The 23,020-nt window shown below is 34.6% G+C and overlaps 2 protein-coding genes across 8 annotated transcripts in view; one reads left to right on the forward strand and one right to left on the reverse strand.

Moving 5' to 3' along the window:
- The window catches only part of LOC134848707 (histone-lysine N-methyltransferase SETDB2-like), a 185,020-nt gene extending 182,495 nt beyond the window's left edge, over window positions 1-2,525 (forward strand). The window contains exons 12-13 of the mRNA XM_063866222.1: window positions 222-310; window positions 2,150-2,525. Coding sequence (XP_063722292.1) covers window positions 222-310; window positions 2,150-2,306 — 246 coding nt within the window. The 3' untranslated portion in view covers window positions 2,307-2,525. The remainder of the gene's footprint in view (window positions 1-221; window positions 311-2,149) is intronic.
- Window positions 2,526-15,561: 13,036 nt separating this feature from the next.
- Window positions 15,562-23,020, reverse strand: part of LOC134848555 (muscleblind-like protein 3) — a 68,468-nt gene continuing 61,009 nt past the window's right edge. For 5 of the 7 annotated variants that reach the window (XM_063866066.1, XM_063866061.1, XM_063866065.1 and 2 more), the window contains exons 8-11: window positions 21,473-21,877; window positions 18,003-18,312; window positions 17,223-17,383; window positions 15,562-16,830 (exon numbers count right to left, since the gene is read on the reverse strand). In XM_063866066.1, the coding sequence (XP_063722136.1) occupies window positions 17,286-17,383; window positions 18,003-18,312; window positions 21,473-21,877 (813 nt within the window). In that variant the 3' untranslated portion in view covers window positions 15,562-16,830; window positions 17,223-17,285. The remainder of the gene's footprint in view (window positions 16,831-17,222; window positions 17,384-18,002; window positions 18,313-21,472; window positions 21,878-23,020) is intronic. The other 2 variants (XM_063866067.1, XM_063866068.1) reach the window with 2 other exon arrangements.

The raw sequence follows: 23,020 nt of genomic DNA on the forward strand, positions 1-23,020 counted from the left end.
CTCTATTTTTGAATGAGAGGAGATTGGTTAATTTTGATGAGCTGGTGCGTTCAAAACTTCGGTTATGTTCGATTACTAAGTCCAATTTTGCTATAGAAGTGCTTCAAAGAGCGTAAATTAGTTCACCTCTAACTTTGCTTTAATTACTTGCAGAATCTTGTGCTTGTCTCCACAGAGCTGCTTCCTTATTTGGCTCCAGTGTTTTTCATTGTTTATTTTAGCACTCTTGTGATCCAAACTTGGTAGTGCAGCCAGTGTTCCACGAGGTACGAGACACCCGATTCCCAGAAATTGCATTCTTCACCAAAAGGTCAGTTTGCACTAGTCAAATATATTTAAAAATCACGGCAAAAACTGAAATGAGGCGGGCTTTTAGGTGATATAAAAACCCACCTACCATCTATAAACGGAATTCTTGCATTAGACTTTAACATAACAATTATGTAAAAGTTATAAAAGCCATGCAAGTTTCACTTAATTGACGCACTCTTTGGCTGATTTCATACTCTTTTGACATGACTGGTTTAAATAGTCTGCCCATTTTTAGCTAGTTTATGCTTCGGTTGATTCGTTCACTGTCAGGTTATAATGTTCCCGAGTTTCAGCTATATGTGAAAAGTAAATTAGAGCATGTGCTGGAAACCATATTAAAGGTTTCTGAACTTCTAACAATGGGAACGAGAGTAATCGGTTGCTGTTAGTATTTAGATGTCCCGACTCCATTATCATTGAAAATAAATTCTTAAATTAAAAAAATTAAGTGTTTTTTTTTCAGTTTGTGAGAGAATGAGACAAATTGGGGAGAGGTAGGCTTGGTCACTAAATTAATCAATAATAAAAAGTGCCTTGAACGAAAAACGTTCGTTCTTTTTTCATTTCGTCGACTATCCCCACATTTATATATTGATTCTAATTATCAAACTTTGAGACGCTTTTTTTGATGCAGATATGTTTTGAATAAATTTTCACGAATCTGAATGGCGACTGAAAACGTTTTGATATGAGAACACACTGAGGTACCTAGTAGTGAATTTAGGGGGGAAAAGGGACGGCCCTCCCCTTTCCACCCAAAACCCCCCTCTGGCGCTTTTGCCGGGCCGAGGTCTACGACTAGTGTTGCGACCAAAATAGGTAGCCGAAATGGACTTTCTGCGACCGAAATTCTATGCTCTCGCAAGATGGGTCGCGCAAAGTCGCAACATGAGTCGCGCAAAGTCGCAACATGAGTCGCGCAAATTCGCAATATGAGTCGCGCAAAGTCGCAACATAGGTCGCGCAAAGTCGCAACATGGGTCGAGCAAAGTCGAAACATGAGTCGCGCAAAGTCGCAACATGAGTCGTGCATTATAAAAGTTTCGAGCAGTTTCAATGCTGGAATTATTTCCGGATTTTTTTTGCTTGCATAAAAGTAATGCAGATGCAGATTGCAAAATAATCAAGTATGTCTGCATTTTGAATGTGCTGTTAGGTAACATTTTTCTGATCATATTCAGGACCGCCACGAGAAGGCGTACACATCTTATCATTCAAATCAACGTAAAATCAGAAAAATTTAATTAAAATTAATAAAAAAGACTTACCACAAAGCTAAATTTTTGTCGGATTTTTTGCTTGCAAAACTGTTGGGAGTTGCAAATTGCAAAACAATCCAGTATAACTGTGTCTTTAATGTGCTGTTAACTAGACCAACATATTTGTTGGTCGTATACATGGCCGCCAGGAGAAGGCCTACACATGGTGCCAAAGTAAAATTTAAGCAAAGTGTTTGGGGCAACGATAAAAAATCTTTACCAGAAAATTGAAAGCTGTTAAACAGTCCAAAAAAACATTAAGGTTAAATTGAAATTAATCAACTAAAAAAGAAAACTACTGAAAGACAATTACATTTATAACTTCCATTAAAGCTAAAATCAGAAATGTATTTTTGTTGGAATTTTTTTGCTTGCAAAGCTGTTAACTGCTCAGTATAAGAGTGATTTCCTTATTTTTTTGAGGACTGCGCCGAATCCAGATTTAGACCCAAATTGTTTAGTCGCTCCCAGTGTTTGAGTCTGCAAAATTGCATAAAAAGTCTGATCGCTTAAAGTCGCGACCCGGGTTTATTAGTCGTTTGAAGTTTATAATACTTTTTCACACATTTTATTGGCAGAAACATCAAAGCAGGCGAAGAACTGACTTACGAGCACCAGTTCAACTTGAAAAAGGTCAAACGAGGTCATAAGGCAAGAGATCATCCTATATATGGACAAAAACAGATCACATGGTGCATGTGTGAGTCACCAAACTGCCGCCAGAAACTGGTCTGACTGAATGATAACAAACGGACACAGGAAGAGAACAGTATGCTCTTTATGACAGCAATTTGGAAAGAAACAGTTTAACCGGAAAATTTAAAATTTGGAATTTTGGAAGCATAGATAGTTTAGGTAGAATAAGTTTAATTGAGCTGAGATTTGAGTGTACTTAGTTTGGTGTACAACGCGATTTTGCTTTTTCTCATTATAGCCTCCCAAACCTCCCCCATCCTCCCCTGAGTAAGTTTTAAACGCCCAATTTTTAATTATTTTTGCAGGGAGAGGTTACAATTTTAAGCTGCCCGGGTGGGAGTGGCTATAATGAGACGGAATTTTTTAGATGCTCTCTTTGTCTGATAGGTGGTGGATTTATTTTGATTGTTTGTCGCTTAATTAAAAGCAGGATGATTTTGGTAATTTAACCTATTTTTTGTTGGTTTTACGTTACCCTCTGTAGTGACCAAGCACGTCGTTTTTTGTTCCGACCATTTGAAAATTCGGGTGTGTTCTTGTTTTATTTTATTATTTTTTTTGTTTTCCACGCAAAATCAGCTACCACAAATAATCATCAGAGAGAGAGAGAGAGAGAGAGAGAGTTGAGTGATATATCATATAAAAGCTCTTTCAGTCGTGATTCGAACGAAATTTTAAAAAATCAAAAACTTTTTCCTAGTGCCGAGAACATTCGGTGTGAAATTTTTGAATTTTCGTCTAAATTAGATAGAGTAAAGTGAGCAAGCAAGCTTGTTTATGCTTCATTTAGGCCTTTACAATAGCTTATTTCTGCTTAATCACGCTAGCCAGCTTGTGAGCGTTAGTGTATTAGTAGAAACCTTCTTTTTTTTAACCTAACTCGCAAGCAAAATAACTCGTGTTTTGTAGCCTTGAAAATTGCATAGCATCTGCTCTCTGCTTTGTTTGTGGCTAGTGTTTATGATGAATCAGGCCTCCGTGGCTGAGTGGTTAGTGAATTTTCGTCTAAATTAGATAGAGTAAAGTGAGCAAGCAAGCTTGTTTATGCTTCATTTAGGCCTTTACAATAGCTTATTTCTGCTTAATCACACTAGCCAGCTTGTGAGCGTTAGTGTATTAGTAGAAACCTTCTTTTTTTCTGACCTAACTCGCAAGCAAAATAACTCGTGTTTTGTAGCCTTGAAAATTGCATAGCATCTGCTCTCTGCTTTTTTTGTGGCTAGTGTTTATGATGAATCAGGCCTCCGTGGCTGAGTGGTTAGTGTATGAGACTATTAATCTCAAAATCGCCGTAGGCCATAGGTTCTAATGCGATGCGCAGCTGAATTTTTACTAATTTGAGACTAATTTATACTTTTTTCTTTCGTCTGTGTTTTAATTTCACTCACAAAATTTTTGGAGATTCTATTGCCAAAAAAATTCTGCAAAAGAATCTGAAAAAAAAATTGAATGTTTAAAAAATTGTTTATGATTTTTTTTGTCATTTTTCTTCCCTATTGTTCTTCTTGTCTTGTTTGCCTACATTACCATGATTGTCGAATTTGTCTGTATTATAGTTTTACGTCAGATCCTTGTATCATACCACGCAGAAAAACTACACTAATTTGAAATGAAAACTTTTTTTTGTAGTTCGATACAGACTATTGTCGGATCATTCTGTGCTATTTGCACAGTAACCGGCTATCCTTGGCTTTTTTTGCAGATTTTGCTTCATATGAAAGTAAAACATCATTTAGTTTACATTTTTTTGAACTCGGAATATCAATCATATCGGTGGAGACTTTTTGTTGATTTTGATTGATTGGTTTTTTCAGGAATGTTGATCGATCACAGAACTGATCTCAATTTAGTTTGTTGAAACTAAATTGAAATGTTCTCCAGCAGTAAAAGTGAATACAAAGCGCACGAGTGAATTCGAGGGGCTCCATTTTTTATTTAAAAGTTGATTTGAATTTTAGCTAAAAGTTCATTTTAAATTGTTTTCCCTCTGTTTAGAAAGAGTAATTAACAGCAGTAGTTTTGATTCAGCTACCTTGAGTTTTGATTCGCCTACCCTTTTGGCTAAACTTGATAACGTAGCGGTCAATACACCCTATTCCAATTTGTCTTATGCCATTTTACCCTACATAGCAATTTACCCCATGCCGATATACGCTATGCCGATCTATCCCATGCCAATTTGCCATAATATTCATAATTTCTCCTAATAAGTTAATTGGAATCAGCATTAAAACAGCAGGTGTTAGTTCATTTAAATCCAAACTTTTGGACAAAAATTAAGTCTTTCATTGAAGCAAGTTGTTTAAAAGATTCATTCGCAATTTGAGCCTGAAACGCGGATGCTTACACTATTAACAGGTTTTTTTTAACCCACAATTTTCAAAATCATGTAGAAAGAACAAAAAAAAAGCTCAGTCATTTTATCGTATTTCGTTGGACTAACAATCAACAACCAATTCAAAGTCCTTGAGGTCTACCGGAAGGCACTTGTAATCGATGGTCATGAAGAAACAGAAACAAAATATGGAAGAGGTCACTTGAAGTGTTCCAATTGGGGGTCCCAAACAAGCAAAAACTGTAAAAACCGAGATAACAATACAGTTTCCTCTCGATACTGGCACACGCAGATACTTCCTGGTTGTACAGATGCAAGTCGTTTCGTGCAGAAAAAACAACAGGACTTTAAAGTTCAGCAAATTTCAGTCAATAATAGCAGTGTAAATTTTTGCCGTTCCGGTTGTTGCGAAGGACTGAGATTTTGGGTTGTGGAAGAGGCCAATATCAAAGACTTTTCCTTCTATCTCATTTGGACCCCAGTGCCGCCTTGGCTTGTTACTATGGGTCTATACTACCTGGTTTATTTACCAATCTACTCAAATTCGTTTTTCGTGTTTGAGTTAAGCCTTTTATTTCATCTCTTGCAGTGAATCGATCTTTTGAACTTTGCATATCAAAGCACTTGGATTATCTAGCAAGCTAAAAAAAACTTGGCACTTCATGGTTGTTCCTCGTTTAAAAAATAACCGCAGCACAATTCTATGATAAAAACAAGATTGAATTTTCTGTTTGTTCATGTTTTGAAATCATTTCAAAACTCAACTGGTACATTTTAAATGGTATTGACTTTTTGCTGACCTGCAGCAATGATAGTTTGATTAAGTTTTATGATTCTTTAATCTGTTCACATAAAAAAAATTTTTTTTTGGAATTCTGGAGTTGGATAGGGTAAGTTTCAATTGCTTGAATTATGTGATAGAATGGCAATAAGTATTTTATAATCTAAGGATACTATAGGGAAGTACGATTTGAAAAAGTTAGAATGTCATAAAACAATTCACAGCAAAAACCGGTCTGGTTATCGCGTCGAAAGTCCTTCTGCATAAATTCCATTTTAATTAATGGGAAGTTATAACAGAGTCTAAGTCGGATCCATTTTTTGCTGGTCAGATGTGTTTTTCGATTTACGTCATCAAACTCAAAATCTTGAGTTATTTCCTCTTAGAATGAATCGCTCAATTCGGAATAAAACTCAAAGCTAGATGTCTGCTAAAAAAGTTTATCGAAATTGAGGAAAAATGGTCGTTTGCTCTGATTGCCAAAACGCTGAGAAAAGGTCTAGAAAAACTCAATCTTAAATTAGTTTCACTTTAATCTAAAATGACGCGTTCTTGTTGTCCGAAAGTTCTCTCGTTTAAAAAAGGGTCATGTTCAGTTTATTTTTTAGCATTTTTTTCATAATACAACTTTCTACAGGAAATCTAATGTAGACAAATTAAAGTTGACTCGTTGACATAGTCGGACTCAACTCAATTTAAGCATAGTTTGTGGCAAGAATATAATTATCGTGCAAGTAATATAGCTCTATGACTCTTGATATAGCTCTTGATGTTTCTCATTTAGAACAGACGCTAGCATATTGCATTTTGTCAAATTCCAAATGGACGCTAGCATATTCAATTAGCATATTGTCAATCAAAATTATCAAAATGAAACCTTTGAGAGCTGAACTAGAAAAATTTATCAAATTTTGTTAAGTTTAAGTTGTCCATTCTTTTTTATTTGTAACTGCAAAGCTTTCATTTGTTTCAGCGATGGTTTTTTTACCGATGGGTGACATACGGTTTTTGTGAAAACATTGATCTTTCTGAATTCTTAGCAATGCCCAATTTTCGATGAAAAAACACCCGAATCCAAATTAATCCCAATTATAATTGGAAGCATACCAATGCACAAAACATATATTTTGTTTCCTGGAAGTTTTGTCAACAAGCCTTTCATTCTATTATCTGCTGATAGCAAGAAATTGCTCGCAACAAACCAATTCTGGCTGGTTCGATAACTCATGGTTAAAATTATAAGATGTGGAAATACAGTGCTGATTTAAATTATCCGGACAAATCGAACAAAACTTGAATTTTCAAACGCGTTTTTCTCAAATTGGGTTAAGATTAGACAAAAAGTGAAGAGAACAGAAGTTGCTTAGAGTTTCACCAGAATTAATATGGTGCCATTTTTTCTCCGAAATTCTCAACAAAAATTTTACCCCAAAAATGGGTCGTTTTAATTTTTTTCAATTAATCAAGAATTACGCGGAAACTACTTTGTTAATTGATGAGAAAATTATATCACAGGAAGCCTCTTATGCAGCTCAACAAAGTTTAAGAAGGGTTAAATCTCCAAAAACCAGTATAAGAGAAAAACTTATCACTTGATAGTAAATAATTTTTGGAGATTTAACCCTTCTTAAACTTTGTTGAGCTGCGTAAGAGGCTTCCTGTGATATAATTTTCTCATCAATTAACAAAGTAGTTTCCGCGTAATTCTTGATTAATTGAAAAAAGCCAAAATGACCCATTTTTGGGGTAAAATTTTTGTTGAGAATTTTGGAGAAAAATTGGCACCATATTAATTCTGGTGAAATTCTAAGCAAATTTTGTTCTCTTTACTTTTTGTCTAATCTTAACCCAATTTGAGAAAAACGCGTTTGAAAATTCAAGTTTTGTTCGTTTTGTCCGGATAATTTAAATCAGCACTGTAAAAACTTCACGAATAAATAAGTGAACAGGAGATATCAGATACTATCAACATAGTTTTTGATTTTACAACCAAAAAAGCAAGTTTATTTGAAGAGCAAAAATGAAAAACGAAAATAAGGTTCGTACTTTGTATAATACATTTTTAAAATTAAATTTAAGTTATCATTCTTGAAGCGTTAAAAGTTACCAATGATTCTTAGGACTCGTTTGTTGGATGAGTTTTGCGTTCCGTTGGTTCTCAGGTTTTTATAATTTTTGCAGTCTTTTTGAGTACTGTCTACATGATCTTAATTAATAAAGTAGTTGAATAGATTTTGCTCATGGAGATACCATTGTGGAAATTTCTATGAACCTGATTATTCCTCATAAATACTCTTCAACAGCTGTGAAAAGAGCATATCACCGAATCCTGTTACACAGGTGCCAATCATGTTTCAATGACGATCAATAAATGTAACGTTTCGAACACCCGGGAAAATATTAGTTACAGCCATAAACTGAAAAAAACTGCGTGTATTCGAGAGATTTCTGAAAAACACTGTTTTCATTCAGTCCAGCTGCCAAAATTTTAGTCTTTTCATATTAATTAAATTTACACGAATGTTCTGCCCAGCATTAATAAATATATTTTAATCGTCCAACAAAGGCATCTAATATATCCACGACAATAATTGTGGTCGGAATATGGTTGCTCCAATATTCATAAAAATCAAGGCAACGATATCCAATGGGGGCTCTTGTTAATTATTCCCCCACCCCCATTTCGATTTTCAGAAAATTCAACTTTGTCTGCCATATTTTCAATAGCTTAAAATAGTTTTTAATTTAAAAAAAAATTAATTAAATTAAATCATATAAATAGTGAGTAATACAAATACAAACGCGCAAAAATAAAAAAACTCAATTATATTCTGGCATTTTTGAAATGCATATTTATACAGACATGGTTGTCAAAAATAATACATGCATGGGGGTGGGAGGAATAGTTAACAAGGTCCAAAAGGGGGGAAATAGATAACAAGATCACCAATGGCTAACATGTTAGTGACATTGTGAGCCAACTTCAAATAACTTTTTTTAAACTCTCAAACAGACAGTCGAAATCGGAAACTAGGACTTTTGCCACTTTTGGCCTCAAAAACAAATAGAGAAAAATGATAAATTCAAATAGTCTGAGATTAATGTCAAAGATAGTCAAAAAATATAGCTACAAAACTTTTCACCAAGAAAAATTCAATTTCGTATACATGGCCGCCAGGAGAAGGCCTACACATGGTGCCAAAATAAAATTTAAGCAAAGTGTTTGGGGCAACAATAAAAAATCTTTACCAGAAAATTGAAAGCTGTTAAACAGTCCAAAAAAACATTAAGGTTAAATTGAAATTAATCAACTAAAAAAGAAAACTACTGAAAGACAATTACATTTATAACTTCCATTAAAGCTAAAATCAGAAATGTATTTTTGTTGGAATTTTTTTGCTTGCAAAGCTGTTAACTGCTCAGTATAAGAGTGATTTCCTTATTTTTTTGAGGACTGCGCCGAATCCAGATTTAGACCCAAATTGTTTAGTCGCTCCCAGTGTTTGAGTCTGCAAAATTGCATAAAAAAGTCTGATCGCTTAAAGTCGCGACCCGGGTTTATTAGTCGTTTGAAGTTTATAATACTTTTTCACTTATTTTATTGGCAGAAACATCAAAGCAGGCGAAGAACTGACTTACGAGCACCAGTTCAACTTGAAAAAGGTCAAACGAGGTCATAAGGCAAGAGATCATCCTATATATGGACAAAAACAGATCACATGGTGCATGTGTGAGTCACCAAACTGCCGCCAGAAACTGGTCTGACTGAATGATAACAAACGGACACAGGAAGAGAACAGTATGCTCTTTATGGCAGCAATTTGGAAAGAAACAGTTTAACCGGAAAATTTAAAATTTGGAATTTTGGAAGCATAGATAGTTTAGGTAGAATAAGTTTAATTGAGCTGAGATTTGAGTGTACTTAGTTTGGTGTACAACGCGATTTTGCTTTTTCTCATTATAGCCTCCCAAACCTCCCCCATCCTCCCCTGAGTAAGTTTTAAACGCCCAATTTTTAATTATTTTTGCAGGGAGAGGTTACAATTTTAAGCTGCCCGGGTGGGAGTGGCTATAATGAGACGGAATTTATTAGATGCTCTCTTTGTCTGATAGGTGGTGGATTTATTTTGATTGTTTGTCGCTTAATTAAAAGCAGGATGATTTTGGTAATTTAACTTATTTTTTGTTGGTTTTACGTTACCCTCTGTAGTGACCAAGCACGTCGTTTTTTGTTCCGACCATTTGAAAATTCGGGTGTGTTCTTGTTTTATTTTATTTTTTTTTGTTTTCCACGCAAAATCAGCTACCACAAATAATCATCAGAGAGAGAGAGAGAGAGAGAGAGAGAGAGTTGAGTGATATATCATATTAAAGCTCTTTCAGTCGTGATTCGAACGAAATTTTAAAAAATCAAAAACTTTTTCCTAGTGCCGAGAACATTCGGTGTGAAATTTTTGAATTTTCGTCTAAATTAGATAGAGTAAAGTGAGCAAGCAAGCTTGTTTATGCTTCATTTAGGCCTTTACAATAGCTTATTTCTGCTTAATCACGCTAGCCAGCTTGTGAGCGTTAGTGTATTAGTAGAGACCTTCTTTTTTTTAACCTAACTCGCAAGCAAAATAACTCGTGTTTTGTAGCCTTGAAAATTGCATAGCATCTGCTCTCTGCTTTATTTGTGGCTAGTGTTTATGATGAATCAGGCCTCCGTGGCTGAGTGGTTAGTGAATTTTTGTCTAAATTAGATAGAGTAAAGTGAGCAAGCAAGCTTGTTTATGCTTCATTTAGGCCTTTACAATAGCTTATTTCTGCTTAATCACACTAGCCAGCTTGTGAGCGTTAGTGTATTAGTAGAGACCTTCTTTTTTTTAACCTAACTCGCAAGCAAAATAACTCGTGTTTTGTAGCCTTGAAAATTGCATAGCATCTGCTCTCTGCTTTATTTGTGGCTAGTGTTTATGATGAAACAGGCCTCCGTGGCTGAGTGGTTAGTGCATGAGACTAATAATCTCAAATCGCCGTAGGCCATAGGTTCTAATGCGATGCGCAGCTGAATTTTTACTAATTTGAGACTAATTTATACTTTTTTCTTTCGTCTGTGTTTTAATTTCACTCACAAAATTTTTGGAGATTCTATTGCCAAAAAAATTCTGCAAAAGAATCTGAAAAAAAAATTGAATGTTTAAAAAATTGTTTATGATTTTTTTTGTCATTTTTCTTCCCTATTGTTCTTCTTGTCTTGTTTGCCTACATTACCATGATTGTCGAATTTGTCTGTATTATAGTTTTACGTCAGATCCTTGTATCATACCACGCAGAAAAACTACACTAATTTGAAATGAAAACTTTTTTTTGTAGTTCGATACAGACTATTGTCGGATCATTCTGTGCTATTTGCACAGTAACCGGCTATCCTTGGCTTTTTTCGCAGATTTTGCTTCATATGAAAGTAAAATATCATTTAGTTTACATTTTTTAGAACTCGGAATATCAATCATATCGGTGGAGACTTTATGTTTTAATGCACGAAGTGATTTTTTGTTGATTTTGATTGATTGGTTTTTTCAGGAATGTTGATCGATCACAGAACTGATCTCAATTTAGTTTGTTGAAACTAAATTGAAATGTTCTCCAGCAGTAAAAGTGAATACAGAGCGCACGAGTGAATTCGAGGGGCTCCATTTTTTATTTAAATGTTGATTTGAATTTTAGCTAAAAGTTCATTTTAAATTGTTTTCCCTCTGTTTAGAAAGAGTAATTAACAGTAGTAGTTTTGATTCAGCTACCTTGAGTTTTGATTCGCCTACCCTTTTGGCTAATTTTGATAACGTAGCGGTGAATACACCCTATTCCAATTTGTCTTATGCCATTTTACCCTACATAGCAATTTACCCCATGCCGATATACGCTATGCCGATCTATCCCATGCCAATTTGCCATAATATTCATAATTTATCCTAATAAGTTAATTGGAATCAGCATTAAAACAGCAGGTGTTAGTTCATTTAAATCCAAACTTTTGGACTAAAATTAAGTCTTTCATTGAAGCAAGTTGTTCAAAAGATTCATTCGCAATTTGAGCCTGAAATGCGGATGCTTACACTATTAACAGGTTTTTTTAACCCACAATTTTCAAAATCATGTAGAAAGAACAAAAAAAAGCTCAGTCATTATATCGTATTTCGTTGGACTAACAATCAACAACCAATTCAAAGTCCTTGAGGTCTACCGGAAGGCACTTGTAATCGATGGTCATGAAGAAACAGAAACAAAATATGGAAGAGGTCACTTGAAGTGTTCCAATTGGGGGTCCCAAACAAGCAAAAACTGTAAAAACCGAGATAACAATACAGTTTCCTCTCGATACTGGCACACGCAGATACTTCCTGGTTGTACAGATGCAAGTCGTTTCGTGCAGAAAAAACAACAGGACTTTAAAGTTCAGCAAATTTCAGTCAATAATAGCAGTGTAAATTTTTGCCGTTCCGGTTGTTGCGAAGGACTGAGATTTTGGGTTGTGGAAGAGGCCAATATCAAAGACTTTTCCTTCTATCTCATTTGGACCCCAGTGCCGCCTTGGCTTGTTACTATTGGTCTATACTACCTGGTTTATTTACCAATCTACTCAAATTCGTTTTTCGTGTTTGAGTTAAGCCTTTTATTTCATCTCTTGCAGTGAATCGATCTTTTGAACTTTGCATATCAAAGCACTTGGATTATCTAGCAAGCTAAAAAAAACTTGGCACTTCATGGATATTCCTCGTTTAAAAAATAACCGCAGCACAATTCTATGATAAAAACAAGATTGAATTTTCTGTTTGTTCATGTTTTGAAATCATTTTAAAACTCAACTGGTACATTTTAAATGGTATTGACTTTTTGCTGACCTGCAGCAATGATAGTTTGATTAAATTTTATGATTCTTTAATCTGTTCAGACAAAAAACTTTTTTTTTGGAATTCTGGAGTTGGATAGGGTAAGTTTCAATTGCTTGAATTATGTGATAGAATGGCAATAAGTATTTTATAATCTAAGGATACTATAGGGAAGTACGATTTGAAAAAGTTAGAATGTCATAAAACATTTCACAACAACAACCGGTCTGGTTATCGCGTCGAAAGTCCTTCTGCATAAATTCCATTTTAATTAATGGGAAGTTATAACAGAGTCTAAGTCGGATCCATTTTTTGCTGGTCAGATGTGTTTTCCGATTTACGTCATCGAACTCGAAATCTTGAGTTTTTTCCTCTTAGAATGAATCGCTCAATTCGGAATAAAACTCAAAGCTAGATGTCTGCTAAAAAAGTTTATCGAAATTGAGGAAAAATGGTCGTTTGCTTTGATTGCCAAAACGCTGAGAAAAGGTCTAGAAAAACTCAATCTTAAATTAGTTTCACTTTAATCTAAAATGACGCGTTCTTGTTGTCCGAAAGTTCTCTCGTTTAAAAAAGGGTCATGTTCAGTTTATTTTTTAGCATTTTTTTCATAATACAACTTTCTACAGGAAATCTAATGTAGACAAATTAAAGTTGACTCGTTGACATAGTCGGACTCAACTCAATTTAAGCATAGTTTGTGGCAAGAATATAATTATCGTGCAAGTAATATAGCTCTATGACTCTTGATATAGCTCTTGATGTTTCTCATTTAGAACAGACGCTAGCATATTGCATTTTGTCAAATTCCAAATGGACGCTAGCATATTCAATTAGCATATTGTCAATCAAAATTATCAAAATGAAACCTTTGAGAGCTGAACTAGAAAAATTTATCAAATTTTGTTAAGTTTAAGTTGTCCATTCTTTTTTATTTGTAACTGCAAAGCTTTCATTTGTTTCAGCGATGGTTTTTTTACCGATGGGTGACATACGGTTTTTGTGAAAACATTGATCTTTCTGAATTCTTAGCAATGCCCAATTTTCGATGAAAAAACACCCGAATCCAAATTAATCCCAATTATAATTGGAAGCATACCAATGCACAAAACATATATTGCTTAAACATATAACGTATAAAACAAATGTTGCTTAAAATTTCACCAGAATTAATATGGTGCCATTTTTTCTCCGAAATTCTCAACAAAAATTTTACCCCAAAAATGGGTCGTTTTGGCTTTTTTCAATTAATCAAGAATTACGCGGAAACTACTTTGTTAATTGATGAGAAAATTATATCACAGGAAGCCTCTCACGCAGTTCAACAAAGTTTAAGAAGGGTTAAATCTCCAAAAACCAGTATAAGAGAAAGAATTATCACTTGATAGTAAATAAATGTGATTTTTACTATGAAAACCCAGAATCTCTGTTTAAAAATAAATTTTAAACAATTTGCGCAAATTTTTGGAGATTTCACCCTTGTTAAACTTTGTTGAGCTGCGTAAAAGGCTTCCTGTGATATAATTTTCTCATCAATTAACAAAGTAGTTTCCGCGTAATTCTTGATTAATTGAAAAAAGCCAAAATGACTCATTTTTGGGGTAAAATTTTTGTTGAGAATTTCGGTGAAAAAATGGCACCATATTAATTCTAGTGAAATTCTAAGCAACTTTTGTTCTCTTTACTTTTTGTCTATTCTTAACCCAATTTGAGAAAAACGCGTTTGAAAATTCAAGTTTTGTTCGTTTTGTCCGGATAATTTAAATCAGCACAGTAAAAACTTCACGAATAAATAAGTGAACAGGAGATATCAGATACTATCAACATAGTTATTGATTTTACAACCAAAAAGCAAGTTTATTTGAAGAGCAAAAATGAAAAACGAAAATAAGGTTCGTATTTTGTATAATACATTTTTACAATTAGATTTAAGTTATCATTCTTGAAGCGTTAAAAGTTACCAATGATTCTTAGGACTCGTTTGTTGGATGAGTTTTGCGTTCCGTTGGTTCTCAGGTTTTTATAATTTTTGCAGTCTTTTTGAGTACTGTCTACATGATCTTAATTAATAAAGTAGTTGAATAGATTTTGCTCATGGAGATACCATTGTGGAAATTTCTATGAACCTGATTATTCCTCATAAATACTCTTCAACAGCTGTGAAAAGAGCATATCACCGAATCCTGTTACACAGGTGCCAATCATGTTTCAATGACGATCAATAAATGTAACGTTTCGAACACCCGGGAAAATATTAGTTACAGCCATAAACTGAAAAAACTGCGTGTATTCGAGAGATTTCTGAAAAACACTGTTTTCATTCAGTCCAGCTGCCAAAATTTTAGTCTTTTCATATTAATTAAATTTACACGAATGTTCTGGCCAGCATTAATAAATATATTTTAATCGTCCAACAAAAGCATCTAATATATCCACGACAATAATTGTGGTCGGAATATGGTTGCTCCAATATTCATAAAAATCAAGGCAACGATATCCAATGGGGGCTCTTGTTAACTATTCCCCCACCCCCCATTTCGATTTTCAGAAAATTCAACTTTGTCTGCCATATTTTCAATAGCTTAAAATAGTTTTTAATTTAAAAAAAAATTAATTAAATTAAATCATATAAATAGTGAGTAATACAAATACAAACGCGCAAAAATAAAAAAACTCAATTATATTCTGGCATTTTTGAAATGCATATTTATACAGACATGGTTGTCAAAAATAATACATGCATGGGGGTGGGGGGAATAGTTAACAAGGTCCAAAAGGGGGGAAATAGTTAACAAGATCACCAATGGCTAACATGTTAGTGACATTGTGAGCCAACTTCAAATAACTTTTTTTAAACTCTCAAACAGACAGTCGAAATCGGAAACTAGGACTTTTGCCACTTTTGGCCTCAAAAACAAATAGAGAAAAATGATAAATTCAAATAGTCTGAGATTAATGTCAAAGATGGTCAAAAAATATAGCTACAAAACTTTTCACCAAGAAAATTTCAAAAATAATTTAATATTAAATGATAAATGAGCACGTTTTGATTTCTCAAGGTTCTTTCCAGCTTTTCAAACGAACAATGCAAAACTCTTATAAACTAGGATGACAATAATAAGAAGTTGCCCTGCAACATGGAAACTAGGTTAATCACAAACGCACCACTTAAATTTTATACAGCAGCTTTGAGTTGTTTCCTCAATCATTTTGTATTTTGAGTTATTGATTTTTTTTCAAAAAAAAATTGATTTGAATGATGTAAAAAAAGTTACAAAAATGTAATATTTTAGTCAGAATCGAAACTTTTCTAACATTTGGTACGTTTTAGATTGCGAACCTAGCAAATGACAATCACAAAATGATTTTAGATGAAAATTTCAGATGACAAATGTAGTACTAACAAGGCGACATGAAAATGAACCTGTCAACAAATAACTACCTTCGATATCAACACAAAGTAATTAATGTAAATAAGTCACAAACAATTATAAAAATAATACAATACGAATCGTTAATTTATGAACTAGGGTTAACTACAAAAACGATAAAGATCAACTGTTGAATGTTCACCATAGAGACGAGAAAATAGTTCTTCAGTTCACATAATAACTTCCGGACAACACTTGGTAAGATAGTCGTAAAATGACTTTACATGACGAATTATTTAATATTAAATCAATATTGTACACTATTAAGGTTGAAAGTAATCTAAGGACAAGCACCAATTACGTATTTAGTCAACTCTTGAAAAATCATCGTCACTCCTTTTCGGATCCTCTGCAACTCGAATTTAAAATGATTGTTATCACCAATTTAATAGAGTTAGGTCTAGACAACTAGCACTGTTAATTTTATCGTATTAATCCTTTCGCATTCCCAGCCCAACATTAGTTAATGATGGAGTAAAACGGTTTTAGTGGCCAAAACTAACTATTTCAACTACAAATATTAGAAAACTCGATTCAAGAAAACAAAAAATAGCAATACATTTTGTTGCATTCCCCTTCGCTTTCAAGGTAAAGACTTTTCAAGCCTGTTTATATAACTCATTGTGCTTTTATATCATGCTTGGAAAACGATTATTAAGTGCAATAAAAACTAAAATCAAAGTAAATCCCTTTTGATTTTTTTCGGTTCAGCCAAAAAGTTTACAGGACATGTTTTTGGAATCAAATTTAAAGTTTACAAAAACTATTCACGCGTTTATCGGATATTTACCCTTGAAAAATGTGGGATATTTTTATAAGATTTCAAGCTTGAAAAATATTGGGGCTGAATTAAGATACGAAATGAAAGATTAAGAGTAGCACCTCAAAATAGTTTCGATTGAAAGATATATCCAGTTTTTAACAAAATTGTTTCACATTTGTGCACTTTTCCTGATTTTTCCCAGGCATTCAAATGATTCCACAGATGGTGACAATTTATACGTGTACATGTTTTCTGGAGTCAACTCTGATTGGCCAATAGTGTGGTTCTTCTTTCGTGGTGCTTTAGCTTGCTTTGAGAACAAACTCTTTTGTTCTTTTGATTCTTAAGTTTGCCTCCTCATACCACTTGGTCAATTGTCATCTACAAAAGAAAAACCAATCTAAGTTTCAATACTAGTTTTTGTCAGCATTGAAGTAAAATCAGTGTAAAAGTATAATCTTGTCATTTGCTTCCAACAGCGATTTATTAAGCTTTAAGGAAAAATTGTGATTTAAAAGCTTTGATGAAAAAACATATTTTTCGTCGATAGCAAGATCGTTTTCAAATTAACTTAGTCAGAAAGTTTCGTAAACATAACAGTTCTGCTCTAATTTGTTTTAATTTCATCTGGCCACAAATTTTTTGCAACTATCTATCAAAGTAAGTTTGAAAACTGAGATGAACGATTAAGGATTTACGAATTTGGTACCGTATAACGAAATTCCTCCTTTTGCAATAGAGGGGAGGGGAGTTAACAATATCGGAAAAAGGACCTGGTGTTTTTCGTGTTGATATAGATGGCGAAGGGTTGGTTGCACTCGAATTCGGGTTCGGCCTCATCCGAATGCGGCGAATCGTCCGTTGTGTATGGGACTGGCATAGAGCGCGGGCGAGTGAGCACCATTTATCATTCCAGCTCCGGGATTGGCCAGGACTGAAATACAAAAACAGACTCGAAACGAAGAGTTCTTTGTATTTTTGCAACTACAGTGTAACATAACTGCTGCTTTAAGCAATGACATAACAGTAACTCGAGGAGGAGTCAGTTCATTAAAACTAAATATCGCACCAGTTCAACTTAGCTAAAAGAACATGAGCACCCCCTCCCCCCCCCCCGCCGACCCGTCCGCTACTGCTTGAACTACTGCGACCGTTGCCATACAATTTTAGGTGATGTCGGCCAAGAATAGTTTCACATTGAATTCCGTATCCTGAGGACGGAGACGATCCAATACCCCTCAACAATCATCGCTACGATGGTCGGCAAATGAGACGACAGGTGTTGAGACGAAAATTGATTCCACGGGGAATTAGAGACGACAAATAATTAGGACTAAATAGGAACAAGCAATTACTTTTATCGTTTTTGTTGTAAGGCTTGCATGCTTAAATTTTGAGAAACAATGAGACCAATCAGAGGACTGGACACGCATTATTCTTTTAATCGTTTTGATGTCTTGTCGCCTCAATTTCCTGTCGCATCATTTACCTAGCACCGTCGATTAGATGATGTTCGAAATAATTGGGTCAACAATTGTGCGCGTTTTACTCACATGCGGGACTAGTCACGGGAATCAGGGAAGGCTGGGTCTGATTTGAAGCTGCCAGCAGTTGTGCCTGATATAGTGGATTGTAGAAAAAGGCCTGCGGAGACGCTTGGGAATTGCCATAAGGACTGTAAGCACCCACCCCAAGAGCAGCAGCCGCCGCCGCTTGACTCATCTGGCTCACGTTAACAGCTGCCTGGTTCGCAGCCGGACTTGTCAGTTTAGTCGCTCCGTTCATCCCGTTCGAGTCCAGTCGAAGCATCTTGCCGTACGTCGGGAACACGTTTCCGTTTCCACCCGCCGGAACACAATTTGCCTGAAATGAATAATTATCGTTGAGCTAAACTTTTCCCTAATTTGGGGTTTGTAGATCCTTCGACCCTAATGATTAGGTGCCACCGAGGCCGAACTAGGTATATGCAAAGCAAATTATGTGAGCTGAAGCATATTTATAAAAAGTTAGTGAGAGGAAAATTGTTAGATTTATCCTGAACGAAGTGAAGTTATTGTTTATGGAGCAGAAAACTAAACATTGTACGAGAACAGTCACAAGGATGCAATCAGCACTGGTCATTTCATTGTTTTTATTAGCCCCCGGTCTGCTCAGTGCAGGGCCAACCGTGTGAGAGGGGGAAATGTCATCCATTTAGCCGCAGCCGGTCCCACCTTGAGGAGGCGGATGACACTGGGACCCCTCCAGCCGTGATCGCGTAGCGGGATTCGAACGCATGACCCTAGTGATAAGAGACATGTGCCTAACCCACTCGACCACGGCTGCTCTGGTCTTATCAATCGCCCGCTCCGATTACGGAAATTCGAAATGCGGCATACAAAATGCATCTCAATAACATAGCCAACAGGCAGTAGGAAAAAGCCAATGACCGCAAGGAAACCAAAAAAATGACTGAATTGTTGTTTGAAATTTTTCAATAATTGAAACTCAAAGAAAATAAATACATAGCCTTGAAGCTCTTTGAATTTCAGGAACAATTATTGATTGAACCTTTTTCGATAAAATTAGCCAAATTTGAGAAAACTGCATCAATGAGTTAGTTTTTTTTTTACATTTGGTAAACCTAAAAATTACAATCAATCCATTTTCGAAACTAAAAACCGTTCATGTTTTTTGCGCTAACTACACTTTCGTGATTGGAGAGCGAAATTTGCCTTCTTTTTGGCAAGTGACATTTGAAAATAAAACAATCAAAAGTAAAACAAAAGATCAATTTTGACGTGAACAATCTTAAAGACTTTCTGAAAAATATCATCACGACCTACATAAGTAATTTCACTACGTTCATTGGCACTTCATCAATTTTTAATTACTTTGTGTTTTATACGCGTCTTTTTAAAACACGTTTTCTGTAGCTGAGTTTACGAAAATATATATATTTTTGGTCTATTTAATTTCTTGAAATGCGCCATTAATTCAGTTTCTATGAACGCAAAACAGTGTTCCGTTTTTATCATTTTTTTACCTTAGTTGGTTGGAAAGAAAAACTAAAAAAAAACATTCCAAAAGTATAGTCTAATTAACGCACTGTTATTTACCATACAATGTACTTTCCTAACTTAATGTGGATAAAATATGATAGCATTCAAAGCGAAAGACGTCTCTAAAAAGCTAAAACACTTAGAGGACTTTCTAAACATGTTAAAATATTTTTTAACTTTAAACATGTAAAAACCTATTCCAGCTTTTGAAGCGATTTCAAAAACCTCAAATTGTTCCCATACCGGATCAAAAAAGTTAACATATAAAATCCTTTCAAATTTGATTAGAATTTCGAATAGATAAATTAAAGCGAGTATGGGTTGTTGCTTAAGCAGCATAAAAAAGAACGTTTTTTCAAAAATGAGAAATGAAAAAAAAATCATTGCAGCTTTCACTAGCATTAATCAAACACAAAAAAGGAATCATCAATTCTAATTGCTTTTAAAAGTAAAACTTTCCACTCGGTTTTCTTGAAACTGAGAAAACTTTAAATATCGATCAAATCGAGACTGAAAGCGCTTTGGTATTAAATATTATTAATACCTACGTGACTATGACTGGTGGTACCTAAATTGACTTTTTTAAAAGTTGAAAAAAAAACATACAATTACAAAATTTCTCCCCACTTTGTTATCGGAACAACAATTTTCACGTTGTCAGAAAAACGCAGAATATTTTCTTCTGACTGGTCGCCTTTCAGGGATGGGGTGATATCTGATATTTTTAAAAATATCATATCAATCCGATATTTTTGATATATATCACGATATTTTTGATATTTTTGATATTCTCGGGGAACAGTTGGGGAACAAATACTCAGCCTATAGGAACACTTGAAAACTATTTAAAAACTGTAGTTTGCAAATGAACTTGAATTGGACGTTCTGTTGTTCAAGCATTATTCAAAACTTTAAATATGAACAACAGTTTTGCAGCTTTTTCGTTTCCAAGACGATTTCGGATTTCGCTATGTATCCACCCGTAACTTGAGAATAGTCGCTCAAGCGACGCCGTAGAAGGGCTGCATGACAAAAGCCCAATGATTATATCCTTCACACTCTGCGGAATAACGAGAACAAAGAAAATCCGCGGTTCTTTTGATGGGAATATTAGGCAAGAGGCATGTCAAATTTACCTGATTTCATGATACAGCTGATATTTATGGATTTTTTTGTCAAAAATATCATGATATATATCATGATATTTATCATGATATTTATCACTTGATATATATCAACCATCCCTGTCGCCTTTAGCTCTCCAAGGTGGATATTTTCTTGTTTAACTTGAATTAAGCAGTTATTGTTGATTTTTATAACTCAATCTCATCAAGTGAACTTTTTAAAAACATTTTTTGAACAGAAAAAAATCTAATTTGAGCGTGAACAACTTTTAATAATCTTTCCTGAAAACAAATAAAAAATGATACGATCTATAAAAGTTTCTTTAATACGTTCATTGCTATTTTGTGCTTTTGCACTGCAACTGGTTGATGCTGTCTTATCTACAGTCAACTTTGGTAATACTTCATTCACGTGACATTTACAAGATTCAATTAATATTGAACCTCAAAAATGATTGAAATCTTAAGATAAAAACTCTGATTTCTTGAGCATTAATTGTGTCTTTGGTGTTTATGAATAGCAAATTGTTCAGGTCCTATGCAAGTGCGATTGAAACACCAATAATCTAAAGAGTTTAGCTGCTTTCTCAAAACAAATCCAAACCAAAGTGACTAAGAACTTTCTTGGTGTCCTTGGAAAATAAGCACATCTAATACTTCAAAAATTCAGTTAGCAAGCAAAAAGCATGTAAGCATCTGTGAGAAGCAAGAAGCACACAAGACAAACAACATTTCAAACAAGCATGACAACAAACACAGCTTAGAACTAAAACAGCTTAGAAGAAACAAAAAAGCGAAGCAGAAAAGCATTTGAAAACAACGCTATTATTAAACATGTCGCGCTACTGCGAAGCATACCAAAGCTGCCGGGTTTGTTGGCAAGTTAAATCCGCTGTGATTGTTGTTATTGTTTTGAAGCATCGCCGAGTTCCTGACTTGAGGGTTGAACATCGCGGGAGACGGTTGGACGACGGCTCGGTTTGCCGAATAGTCCTCAAATGCTTTTCGTTTTTGAGACACGCTTGGCACATAATTGTTGCCGTTGTTATTGTTGTTATTGCAGAGTTGCTGTAAGTACTGTGCATTGAAATGGGATGCGTTGGAGGCACCGGGTGTGTGAAAGGGATTTCCGGGTGCCACCGGAAGGCATCCGCCGGCGAGTGCCAACCCCCGCTGGGACGAACCCAGGTGCAGGTTGTTCATGCCTTGGATGTTGGGGGGAAGCGAAGTTTGATTGTTGTTGGAGGACTTGCAGAGCTGCTGCTGATTTGATTAAGAATAACAAAGGAGTGAATAATAAAGAAGCAAGAGTGAAGCATAGCTTAAGAAGCGACACGTGTTACAGAGACCGGTTCAACTACGGCAAATTAGTCAGGTTTTAATCATTAATTAAATTTTTCCGATGTTAATTCACAAAGTAAAATAAAAAAAATTCTAAATAGTTTTTTTTTAATATTTTGGATTAATAAGACGACAGTAAAGCACACAACGCTAACCCACGCATTAGCTTGCAATTAAAATGAAAATTGATTCAAAGCTATTTTTGTTTAAAAATTGGAATAAAAACGAGCTTTTTTCATTCGCACTAGTGGTTAAGATTGAGTTTAGAACCAAAACAGAGATATTTTGGTCTGCATACATTTGATATGATCTCTTTTTCATGGGTTTTTGCTTCGCCAAATTTGGATTGCCTATTTTAGGGTACTTAAGATTTTTTCACAAAAAAAAAGTAGCAGATGGGCTGTAAATTTGAAAATTCGTCTAAAATTAAGATCATTAAGATGAGAAATTGATTCATTGCTTGTATGGGTTCCCTGTTTTAATATTTTCAAGAACAATTTCCAGTTTACAAAATATGAAAAGCAGCGAATAGATAACACAAGGTAGCCACACGTATAATTAAATTCAACGGGAAATGTCGCCTAAAAAGCATGTCATAAAAACAGCTGATATCAAACTTCAATAATTAATTAAAACACCAGGTTCATTCATTGATTGGTTCAAGAAAGGACAGACACTTTCTAGCTAATCAGGATTGTTTGAAGTCTGTGTTCCAAGAATCACAGATTGTTCCGGCCATTTTTCAATGATTTTGTACAAAAAACCCACAAAGCAAGGAACTTGCTACCAAGCGATAAAAATTCATGTGTTTTAAAAATCTGGCTCTGTCTCAAAAATTAAGCCTATAAAGCCTATAAACAAAAATTTCAAAAACAATTTTCAGGACACAAACCTGATTGAAATAATAAAAGCAAGCAATATTTCTGCATTATCTTATGACATCTTGTTTTTCTTATGAAAAAGCTCCAATACAAATTAACATATATTGAAAAAAAACTTAAGACCGGAACAAAGCCTTAGCTCGCACGCTTAACATCAATTATGTGTCAAAATAATTCATTCGGA

The sequence above is a fragment of the Symsagittifera roscoffensis genome, chromosome 6, assembly GCF_963678635.1.
Source record: "Symsagittifera roscoffensis chromosome 6, txSymRosc1.1, whole genome shotgun sequence".
Taxonomy (NCBI): Eukaryota; Metazoa; Xenacoelomorpha; order Acoela; family Convolutidae; genus Symsagittifera; species Symsagittifera roscoffensis.